At 52.9% G+C, this 11,964-nt stretch overlaps 1 protein-coding gene across 1 annotated transcript; it reads right to left on the bottom strand.

The window, feature by feature from the left end:
* Positions 1–24: 24 nt before the first annotated feature.
* Positions 25–11,593, bottom strand: Sqstm1 (sequestosome 1). Its single transcript, XM_028854998.2, has 8 exons — positions 11,333–11,593; positions 8,793–8,888; positions 8,247–8,473; positions 7,896–8,037; positions 6,551–6,631; positions 2,668–2,888; positions 2,106–2,301; positions 25–812 (listed from the first exon to the last, which is right to left on the bottom strand). The coding sequence occupies exons 1-8, from the start codon at positions 11,535–11,537 to the stop codon at positions 655–657; spliced, it is 1,326 nt and encodes a 441-aa protein (XP_028710831.1). The 5' UTR covers positions 11,538–11,593; the 3' UTR covers positions 25–654.
* Between the last annotated feature and the right edge of the window lie 371 nt (positions 11,594–11,964).

Genomic DNA, 11,964 nt, shown 5'->3' on the forward strand with positions numbered 1-11,964 from the left:
ACACTAGAAGGACCACAGCATTGGTTAAAGTGCATATGCCATTTAATTACAGGTTACTTAAAAACCCAATCAGAGGAAGCTACACGGGGTTCATTTAAAAGCATGAACATTGGACACAAAAACCAAGGTGTGATCATTAAAAAGGGAGGCAGTATATGGTGACCCTTCAGCTGGCTTCACCTGAGTTCTCCCCCCGCTGGAGCCATAGGCCCCAGCTGCCCGCCACCTTTGACTTACTGTGGACAGCCCCCTCTTAATGTCATGGTTTTACTTGTTGAGAATAGCTGTCAGTGTTAATCACTTTTGACAAGGAAACACGGAAAGAAGGAGGTCATCAGGCAAGAACTCTGGACTGCTGGGGCAGTGCAGGCGGCAGGGGCAGTGCGGCCTGCACTGCAGCTCCCGGGCAAGGGCAGGCCTAGAGAAGGCAGAGGAAGCTCAGCCACAAGTACCTGTTCTGCTCTCAGGCTCAGCGTGTGCACTCTTGGAACTCTCCCCTCACGTCAATCTCCTCCTGCCCTAAAGACTTCACATACTCCCACCTGCGGATTCTGGAAGAATGCCAAGAAACTGGCCTTCTAGAGGGCCCTGCTGCACTACTTGATGCAACTACAAGACAAGGGGGTGGGTCTCGGGGCTTGGGCGCGAGCACCATCACAACGGCGGAGGGTGCTTTGAATACTGAATTGTGTCCAGAGCAGCTCCGATGTCATAATTCTTGGTCTGGAGGAGCCTGGTGAGCCAGCCGCCTTCATCAGAGAAGCCCATGGACAGCATCTGGGAGAGCGACTCGATCAGCCGGGGATCAGCCTCTGCCAAGACAAGACAGGAGAGTGAGACGCCCTGCAGCACTCCCAACGCAGCGAGTCCTGCCTGCCAGGAAGACAGACCCCTGCTCAGGCCTTAGGGGAACCCTCAGAGGCCAGCTAAAGGGCCAGATAGCTTGTTTTGTTCAGCTCGAAAAAAAAAAAAAAAAAAAAAAAAAAAAAAAAAAAAAAAAAAAAAAATCAGTCTCTAGCTGCCGATACTGTTTTTTTTTTTTTTTTTTTTTTTTTTAGCTGTCCAGGCTTAGTCTCTGTCACAGACTGTTCAACTTCCGCTCGCGCACGGGTCTCTGCCCCCCCCCCGGTTCTGGGACCAACTCGTGTCTCTGTGCTGGCACAGGAGGCACTTTATCGGATGAGCCACTTCTCCAGCTCCCCGGCCCCAGTCTGTGACTCCAGGCAGAGCCTTGCAAGGGTGAGATAAGCAGTCTGCCGTGGAGGACAGAGGTCTCACTGTGTGGCCAGGATAGCCTTGAACCCATGATAAAGCCCCTCCCCAGACTCTCACTCATGAACAGTCTGCTGCCCCTCTGCTCTAACACAAAATAAGCTTTGAAGCCCCAAGGCCAAAATTGGCCGGGAGATAAGTTATCCATCTGAACACCGATATCCTGGAACACGGGAGCTGGCTGCCTCTTGCAGGGTGTACCCTTGGGACTAGCCACCCCGTCAGCACTTTACACACACTCTCCCTGGCTTCTACTGAGGCCTTGGTGCCTGCCATTAAAATCTGCAACCCCAGCCGGGCGGTGGTGGCGCACGCTTTTAATCCCAGCACTCGGGAGGCAGAGCCAGGCGGATCTCTGTGAGTTCGAGGCCAGCCTGGGCTACCAAGTGAGTTCCAGGAAAGGCACAAAGCTACACAGAGAAACCCTGTCTCGAAAAACCAAAAAAAAAAAAAAAAAATCTGCAACCCCCTGAGGAAATGGTGAGTAAGGGTCTGAGTTCACCTTATGGTGCAAGCCAGCCCAAAGCCAATGTTCCCTTTCCTATCACATCTGCCTTCTCAGAACACCTAGGTATTGAGATTTAGAAATTCCTAAGATGCAGACAGAAGAGGTCAGACCATCTCTAGTTGTCTCTGACGTCAGCTGACGGCCCCACCAGGCAGTGTGCCACAGGCAAGCCTAGGCTCCCAAAGCCACCCTGGACTATACAAGTAGGTACTGCCTTTAAAATAAAATCCCAGACCATGCTACACCTTTTTGTGTTGCCAAGACCAGATGTAGGACAGGATACTCTGAAAGCAAAGGAAAAATGAAACCTCTGGTGACCACATGCCTGGTGGGAGATGTGGGTACAGGGCAGCTTCCTTCAGCCCTGTGGGTCCTTCCTGTGAGGGGTCTAGAGAGCTTGGCCCTTCTGACTCCGGCATCTGTAGAGACTGGAGCTCCCCTGTGGATGGGTCCACTTCTTTGGAGGACAGATGTGTCCAGTCATCATCTCCTCCTGAGCAGTTATCAGACTCCATCTGTTCCTAGAATAGAACCTGCTGTGAGCACAGGCCTGTGACTGACCAGTGGGACCCCACCATCTGCTCCCAGCAAAGTGCAGCTAATCCCAGGCACTAGAGAGCTGCCCACAAGGACATGTCCTCTGTTTTTTTCCCATGATGCCACTGGTTGAACCCAGGACCTCATGTATGTCAGGTAAATGCCCCATACTGAGTTACAGCTCCAGATCCAAGTGAGATCTTCTCTACAGAGACTGCCCGAAGACTCAGTGACTGAAGACGCCACAGAGATAACAGGAAGGACAGGATCCCTCTGGCTGCAAGATGGCTGGTGCTGAGGCCACGATGCTAAGCAGGCCAGTTAAAGCTCGTGGGAGAAGGCAGACCTACCTCTGGCTGTCCCCCTGACTCCAAGGCGATCCTTTTCATTTGCTCTGTCAGGGACTGTGAGGGGCTCGGGCCAGCCCCGTCAGGTTTGCTGACCTCTGAAGAGCAGCTGCTTGGCTGAGTGCTGCACTTGTCTTCTGTGCCCATGCTAGAACTTTCTGGGGAGGCAGGTGTCAGGCGGCTTCTCTTCCCTCCATGTTCCACGTCAATGTCAACCTCAATGCCTAGAGAGAAGAATCAAGCCATCAAGTCCAGAGGCCTCCCCTGCATGTGACATCAGTGACTCGGTGAGTTGGGCACTGTAGGCTTAGGACATTTTCAGACTGGGTCCTCAACAGCACATACAGATTGGGACACTGGCAGTTAGCATAAGGACAGAGGCTGGACTCAACCCCAGAGCCACATAACCATGTGACAACCCCCATGGGCCAGAAATGAACAGCTGAGCTCCTCATGCCAACCCCTAACCCTGTTAACAAGCCCATCACACTGGTCCTTTCCCTCCTTCTAAGCTAGAGTCCCCAGGGAGAACCTTGTTTCTCCCAACCCAGTAGGAGCAGGCTGCAGAGGCAGGACCAGTCCTATTCATGGGCAGAACACCTAGCAACGATTGCTGGACGCCACGGCACACAGGGCCTCATGTGACAACTATACATCTATCTGAACTCCAAGAGGCAGCTCAGTGAGGGGCCTGAGGCTGGGCAGCACTTGGCCAGCCTACTAGCCAGCTCATGTTTGCTGGAGGGATAGGGACCGGGCAGGTTCACCAGTGCTGCTTGCAAACTAAATGTACCAAAGGACAGCACACCCACATGCAGCGGCTCTCCTCGACAGCCAGCCATCCCTGGCTTCTGATCCTAGGGGCACTAGTGTGGGGCGTTTACCCACCACCCCCACAGCTTCCCAGAGTTTTCTTGAGTGCGAGCAGCAGGAAATATTAGATAGAAGGATTTATAGCGGAGAATGTTGCGGAGATAAACAGATAGAAAATAAAGGATAGCCTCGAGAGGGCCTGGAACCTATTCCAACGGGCCCGGACTGTCTCTGGTCCAGGGTTTTTATAGAGACGCCAAGGGGGTGGAGCAAAAGACCTCCTCCCCAGCACAGCCAAGTGCAGGCCATCTCAGACACCTGCACTCAGGCCCGTGGTCCTGATCATCCTCTATTCGGACCTGCTGGGTAAAGCCACGAGGAACCCCAGAACGGGCTCCCACACACTAGCAAGAAGCTCTGCCTGAGGCACCAGGGCTGTGGTCAGCTTCACATGTGCAGGTGTCCAGAAGATAGCACCAGGGAAACCAGGTCCCAGGAGCTGGTGTTCTTTGTCCGAGTGTTTGGCTGGCCTCCTCTCAGCCAGTGGGGCTGAGATGCTGGGCCCCTTGCTCCCTTGCCCATCTCTGGTGCCCACTCCCAGACTGGTGCCTTAGCTTATGTGGCGAAAGCTTCTCAGGGTTAGGGCTTCAAGTACTGAACGTGGAAATGCTGGTATTGGCCATCACCTGGCTGTGTGCGGCCCTGGAGCTCTCTAGCAGACTCTGATGAAAGGTCTTCTAGCTGCTTCCTTGTGCCTTGTCCTGTACTCCCTTTCATCCTTCATGGTACCAGGGTAGAGGGTCCTGTCGGGGTTGTTTTGTTTTTTCACAGAGGGTCTCACTGTGTAGCTCTGGATAGCCTGGAATTTCCTATGTAGACCAGGCTGGCCTCAGTGCAGAGCTCTGCCTATTTTCCTAGTGCTGGTACTAAAGGCATGTGCCATCATGCCCAGCAGCGTCCTGCTGCTTCTTTTTTTTTTTTGTTTTGTTTTGTTTTTGGTTTTTCGAGACAGGGTTTCTCTGTGTAGCTTTGTGCCTTTCCTGGAACTCACTTGGTAGCCCAGGCTGGCCTCGAACTCACAGAGATCTGCCTGGCTCTGCCTCCCAAGTGCTGGGATTAAAGGCGTGCGCCACCACCGCCCGGCTAGCATCCTGCTTCTTACAAGGGTTCCCTGTACAGCTGCCTCTCTCTGTGGGTTACTCCCTGCCCGCCGTTTCTTCTTTTTTTTATTTTTCACATTTATGTGTGTGTTGAGGTCCGAGAAAAACTGTCAGGAATCGGTTCTCCCCTACCATGAGGGTAGAGTGCACACCTACCATGAACAAGGATCTGGGTTCAATCTCCAGAACCACACACACAGAAAGTTCAAGAAAACCAAAAAGCCCCTTGAGCCCTATCCCTGATGTCCACACCCCATGGTTTTCTAAGCAGGTGCAGCAGAGGATGTTGAATTGGGAGTTTCTCAATGGAATAATGAAACCCCAAGACGGCAGGGCTGAGGAAGAATGTTTTATGGTCTGTTACCTGCTGTCCCCAAAGCCTGTGTTTGTCAAAGACCCAGTGACAAGGAAGGCCTTGTGTCCCAGGTATCAGTGACCACAGCCTCTGAGCCAAACACAGCCTGGGCCACAGTAGTGGCCTTCCTTGGCTGGTTCTCACAGAACCTACCAATAAAAGGACTTGGCTCTGGCTCACCAACCTCTGCCTTCTGAGAGGTTGTGCCAACTTGTTTCCCTCTGGGCCTCTGCTCTCACACAATCCATTAGAGGCAGTTAGCATGTGAGTCACCCCTGCTTAGTTCCTTAGAGAGAAAGGGAAGGAAAACTCCCATGACTTCCACAAGAGTTGAAGCCAATCAATCCTCAGCTTAAACTACCCAGAGGCTTTCGTTCTAGGAACTTTGCTGTCTTGTCGAGCTCCGAGTAGTCTACTACTCAGCAGCTCCACACACTTCAAAGGCCTATGCCCTCCTAGAAGGCCTCTGAGCACTGCAAAATAATGCCTGCTCTCCCAAATGGTGACCCCAGTGGTCCTGATACGCCACCAGCATGGGCTGGTGTTAGCTAGAGAGAACCAGAGGATCTGGGAAGCCTCCAACAGAAGTCAAGAGCATCCCCATGACCAAGGATGGACTAGGAATTGAGACTGCCGAGCCGCCACACTCTCATCTGTCCAGTGAAGGACTGACTTTAAAGTGACTAGGTTTTCACATGCCCTTAAACCACTGGGGCATCTCTCCAGTCCCAGGAGCTATGAGGAGGAGGGGCTGGGCTGGGACTCCCCTCTCATCAGGGTCCTTCAGTAAGTACCGGACACTGCCTCTGCACAGGCTCCCGTGGTCACCTCCTAACACTGCAGACACAGGAACAGGATGTGGGCAAGCACTTCCCACACCACACCGGTGTGCCCCAGAGACAGTACCTAGGGCCACAGTACTGAGGTGACACTGTGCTCCACCTCAGCAGACCTCCTCTGTTCTCTGCAGAGCCAGGCATGACCCAGAGCACTTGCCTCTAGCACCTTCTCCCTGCTCTCAGAAAGATTTGGGGTTCTCAGATGAGAAGGAAAAGAAATTCCAGCACTTGGCAGGCCAAGGCAGGAGGAATTCTACAAGTTCAAGGCCAGCCTGGGCTAATGTGAAACCTTGCCTAAAAAGGAGAGAGAGAGAGAGAGAGAGAGAGAGAGAGAGAGAGAGGGAGGGAGGGAGGGAGGGAGAGAGGGAGGGAAAGAGAAAGAAAGAAAAGAAAAAGAAAAATCAAATGCCAGCTTTCAAGTCTAAAACTCAACTCACTTGGCTCAGAAAACACAAGCTGTTGTTACCCCAGAGGCTAGGCCATCCACCAATATCCCACCCTCCCCACTGGCTCGTTCTACTTTGTGTGGAAAGCTCAAGAATTAGTCAGAATCTAACCTTGAGGCACCCATTCCAGTCCTTGGCAAAGGTTAATTTTACACAACAAAACCTTACTGGTGTCAAGAGCACATTATCTGCCCTGGCCTCTGCAGCATGCCAGGAAAGGCTGCCAAAGGCCATTTGCACAGAGTCACCAAGCCACTGGGGTGTCGCACTCACCTAGAGGGCTGAGGGCAGCTGCCACACTCTCCCCCACATTCTTCAGGAAATTGACACTGGGATCTTCTGATGGACCAGAAGCTGTTGATTTTTACAAGAAGAAAGATGACCTCTAATTCTGTGACTCTGCCACCCATCACAGTCCCAGGGTCTCCATCATCTAGGTAGCCACTGTCCTGGGACCCCTTGACCACATATGGAACTTCTCTCTCTCTCTCCCACACTGCACCCTTGGTTCCCCAATGGGTCACATGTTGGGGCTCTCCGGCCTCTGTGCCAGGGGCTCAGTACAGCCAGTATATAAATATTGAAGTTGTCCTAGATACGCTGTTTACTCAAAATCAAACAAATAATCCAGCTGGATGTTCTGGCACATGTCTGCAATCCAAGCACTCAAGAGACTGAGACAGGAGAATCTCAAATTTAAGACCATCTTGGACTACTTAGTGAGTTCCAGGCTAGCCAGGGCTACAAAGAGACCCTGTCTCAAGGAAAAAAAGAAAAATCAAAAAGCATAATCCCAAAATCTAGAATGCATAACTATGTGTGAGTTCTTTGCTTTTAGGATTTTTTGTTTTGTTTTTGTTGTTTTGGTTTTTCAAGACAGGGTTTCTCTGTGTAGCCCTGGTTATCCTGGAACTTACTTTGTAGACCAGGCTGGCCTTGAACTCACAGAGATCCACCTGCCTCTGCCTCCGGAATGTTGGGATTAAAGGTGTGCACCGCCACTGCCCAGCTGCTTTTAGGTTTTTGAGACAGGGTCTTATTACCAAGGTTAACTTTGAATTCCTGATCCTTCTGCCTCTACCTCCCGAGTCCTGAGATTACAGTATATATGCCACCACAAACTGGCTTAGTGACCATAGAGTTTTTTTGGTTTTGTCTTTTAAAGATTTGAGCAGCTTTGGCCCTGATATTTCCTGAGTTAACCCAAAATGAAAGAAAATACATTACAGAAATCTGGCCACCTACTCATACCTCAGAAGGTCAGCCTGGCAGGGCAGGGTAGACCATGTGGGAAAATGAGTGGCCTTGGGCACTCAGACACTTGTTTATTCACTTGTAAAATGGAGTGCATTGTCTCTGCAGGGTTCTTAAAGAGGATCTGATGACATGGATAAGGACAGAGTGCAGCACAATGATGGGACCCTTATGTATTATGTGCAAGGTCCTAGGTTAAACTCCCAACCCCCCCACACCCCCGGAAAAAAAAGAAAAGGATGTGTAGTCACAGCTCATCGTGGGCACGGCTGGACTCTCGGCTGTGGCGCCGGCTTGGTCAAAGGCCCACCTGATTACCTGGCTACTTAGGACACCCAAAAGCCAGTTCAAATACCAGCCTCACCTGACTCAGCTGCGGGGCAGGGACGAGCCTCCCCTGCTCGGGGAGGACGTGGGCTCCAGTTCCCCGGTGCACCCATCTCCCAGCCAGGCCAGCCAAAATGTCCATGTTTCAGCTTCCGGAGCCAGCGGCCATGAGGGAAGCCCTGGGCACAAGAAAACAAGACGGGGTTGGAGATTTAGCTCAGTGGTAGAGCGCTTGCCTAGCAAGCACAAGGCCCTGGGTTCGGTCCTCAGCTCCGGGGGAAAAGAAAAAAGAAAACAAGACAGGGCAGTGAGGGGTCAGGGTTTCCAGGTCCCACCACCCTGTACCTGCCCCCCCTCCGCCCCCCAGGACTGCAGAGAACCAGCTCACATCAGAGAGTTGGCCTAAGGGGTTGGGGAACATGAGCTTGCTGTGTTCCCTGTGTAGGCCCTTCCCCTCGCAGACACTGCACAGGTCGTAGTCTGGGCACACGGTGCACTTGTAGCGAGTTCCCACCACAGGCCCATTGCAACCATCACAAATCACATTGGGGTGCACCATGCTTCGGGATGCCTGAGCACATGGCGGGCGATGATCCCGCCGGCACTCCTTCTTCTCTGCAGGGCGAGTTAAAAGCTGTTAGAGCAAGGTCCCTAAAGTTCTCCCTTCCTTCTCACTGCAGCCATGTTGGTCAAGAAAGTACATCCAGAATTCAGCTGCTTAGGACAACCTCTTATGAGGCCAGGAGGTCGCAGGCCCTGCGCCTGTTAAACAATCATAGCCCGCCCAGCAGGAGCCCTGTCTGTACCTCCAGCAGCTCCCAGCCCCCCAGCTCATCCTGACATGTCATCTAGACAACACAGACTCCTGACCTTCTCCTATGGAAGCTCCATAGGAAGCACCTGGATTCAGGCAGTGCCCTAGGGCAGCCCGTACCTTTAATGTAGATGCGGAAGATGTCGTCTTTCACATAGGGCATGGCCATTGTCAGCTCCTCATCACTGGAAAAGGCAACCAGGTCCCCATCCTCATCTGCATTGTTTAAGAGACAATACATCAGAGCCAGCACAGCTCAGGGGTGAAACACTGGCCTAGCATGCAAAAGTCTTAGATTCCATTTCCAGCACTAGAAGGAAAAAAAGGCAGCAGCGGCACCCAGACCTCTCTGCGGGGTACACACTGCTGCAGTGAACAGAGCCCAGTGCTAAAGGGACATCTGTCTGCAGAGGCTCTAGACTCAGCCCGGACGCTGGGGCAAACAGCACTGTGGCCATTCACTCTGACACAAACTGGAGAGTGCACCCTCCAACCTAGGTCCTGGATTACAGCTGCATGCAGAAGGCAGAGCACTGTGTGTATGGGGGAGGGGGCAGCCTCCTGCCAGAACGGGGTCGGAGCTCTGGAAGCTATAATTACAAGTAGTTGTGAGCTAGCTGTCTAGTATGAGTGCTGGGAACAAAACTTGGATCCTCTGGAAGAGCACCAAGTGCTTTAACCATTGAACCACTTCTCAAACCCCTCTGGCTTTGGTTTTATGTTAGTACACAGATACTGGGATTACAGGCAGGCATGTATGTTCATATGTTAGTACAGTCTTCAAGCACTTCATATACGCCAAACCACACATCTACAGGCTGGGTTAAGCCTGTGGGCAACCACTCAGCAACAGGTACCAAATGTGAGAGGTCGCTGGGCGGTGGTGGCGCAAGCCTTTAATCCCAGCACTCGGGAGGCAGAGCCAGGCGGATCTCTGTGAGTTCAAGGCCAGCCTGGTCTACAGAGCGAGTTCCAGGACAGGCACCAAAACTACAGAGAAACCCTGTCTTGAAACTACCCCCCCCCCAAAAAAAAAAGAAAGAAAGAACCACATGAGAGGTGACTCAAAAGTTACCAATAGCCCAGTGTTCACCAACTAAAGACCAGATAAACTAAACATGAAATATCCAACATATTATTCTTCACCTACAAAAAGAAATGAAGTGCCACCCAGGGATGCAACACAGAGGTGGAATCCTTGCCTGGCATATGCAAAGCCCCAGTACTGGAGGGGGAAAAATACTGGCGAGGGCCACAGTACAAATGGGCTCCCAACATATTATAAGTGAATGAACAAAACTACATTTATATAAAGTGTCCTGAACAGTAAAATACGAAAGTAGATCAGCTATTGCCTGGGATTGGAAAGGATAGGGAATGACAAACAGAAAAAAGTTATATAAAAAGGCAAAAATTTAGTGGGGCATGGTGGCATACACTTTTAATCCCAGCACTCAGGAGGCAGAGGCAGTCGGATCTATGAGTTCAAGGCCAGCCTGGTCTACAGAGTGTTCTACAACAGCCAGAGCTACAGTTTGAAACCTTGTCTTGAAAAACCAAAATAAATAAGGACAAAAATTTATAAAACAAGAGATTCTAAATTAAATGTGACAGTGATTACGAAATTCATTTTTAAAAAAAGGCAAGGAGCTGGGGAGGTAGCTCCGTTCCGTAGGGTGCTAGCCTGGCAGGCATTAGAGTGCTAGCCTGGCAGGCATGAGGCCCTAGACTGGATGGATCCCTAGCAAAATATAAAGCAGAGAACTCTGAAGGACAATTTAGGGATACAGACCAGCCCGGGCACACAGTGAACCTGTCTCTGCTAATACAAGAGTAATCTTTATACATTTTTTTTTTTTTTTCTGAGACAGGGTTTCTCTGTGTAGCTCTGGCTGTCCTGGATCTCACTCTGTGGACCAAGCTGGCCTCGAATTTCAGAGATCCTCCTGCCTCTGCTAGGATTAAAGGCGTGCGCCACCGGCGCCTGGCCTCTTTAGACACTTTTACTGGTGAATTACACAATAACTCAGTGACACGGAAATTTTTCTGGTCAGGAGTGGCGATGAACACCTGTGATCCCTGCACTGGGAAGAGTGAGGCCACCCTAAACCACACGGGAGTTCAAGGCCAATCAGGCTGTGTGGCTTTACCTTAAAAGAATAAAAAAAAAAAAAAAAAGGCTGAAGGACCAACAGTCCTCCACAAGATCTAATACCGTCCCCTCCCAGAGGGAGGCCCTTGGCCACTTCTCCCGACAACAATTTCTAGCCCCACCCCATGCAGCCACCAGCCACTCCAACGCAGGAGCCAGAGCCAGTTCCGGGGTCCCTGACCTCGCCTCCCGCAGGCCGCCCCGCCCCGCCCCCGCCGCTTGTTTACCCGCGTCACCTCTCCACCCCTCCTCCACGTCTGTCGGGTCCCTGCGCTTCCGGGGGTTTTAACTGAACCCACCACCCGGCGTTACTGCCAACAAGCGGCCGGCGGGATGTCAGCTGTCACCCTGAGCGGCCGCCCGGCCACCCAGTCCCCGCGAGGAGGCAGAGGACGCCCCGCCACGTCCTCGCCCAGACCTGCCACACCGTGGCGGGGGGGAGGTTGGCTTCCCTACCCCGGCGGCCCCGGTCCCGGCCCCGACCCCGACCCCGGCCCCGGCCCCTCACCGCGGTAGTGCGCCTGGAAGCCGCCAGGCTTCAGCGCGGGGAACAGCGCGGCCACCCGGCTCAGCAGCCGCTCGCACGGCCCTGGGCCCGCCGCGGCCTCGGCCTCCGCCTCGGGCTCCGGGCTAAAGCAGAAGCTGAAGCGGCGGATCTCGCGGGCCGCCTCCTCCTTGCCCAGAAGATAGGCCTTCACGGTGAGCGACGCCATAACCGCAGACTCGGTAGGGACGAAACAGCTGGGCAGCTGCGGCGCCGAGCCCGGCTTTTATATAGGAAACGGGAGCCCCTCCTCGGGGGGCGGGGCCTCTCTGCGCCCCGCCCCTCCCGGCTGGTTGGGCTGCGGCACGCGAGCCCCCTTGACCGGGTCCCTATCAGGTAGAGCAGGGGCGTCCTCGCTGCCAACTCCGCTTTCTCCCTTCCAATACAAGGGTGACCCCAAGAGACCAGCCTCAGCCTCCACTCTTGGGAAAGGGTCCTAGCCTAGGCGCGTCCCGGCTCGGGCCTGCCTATGACTCAGCAGTGTAGTCCCCAAGCTGAGGGGGATGCCCAGCACAGGAGGGGGACAGAGAGGCTTACTGTCAGGAGGCCAAACAAACTGGTTCACAGGATGCTGTTCAGACCCTCCCAAGCTTAGT

The sequence above is a fragment of the Peromyscus leucopus genome, chromosome 8b, assembly GCF_004664715.2.
Source record: "Peromyscus leucopus breed LL Stock chromosome 8b, UCI_PerLeu_2.1, whole genome shotgun sequence".
Classification (NCBI taxonomy): Eukaryota; Metazoa; Chordata; class Mammalia; order Rodentia; family Cricetidae; genus Peromyscus; species Peromyscus leucopus.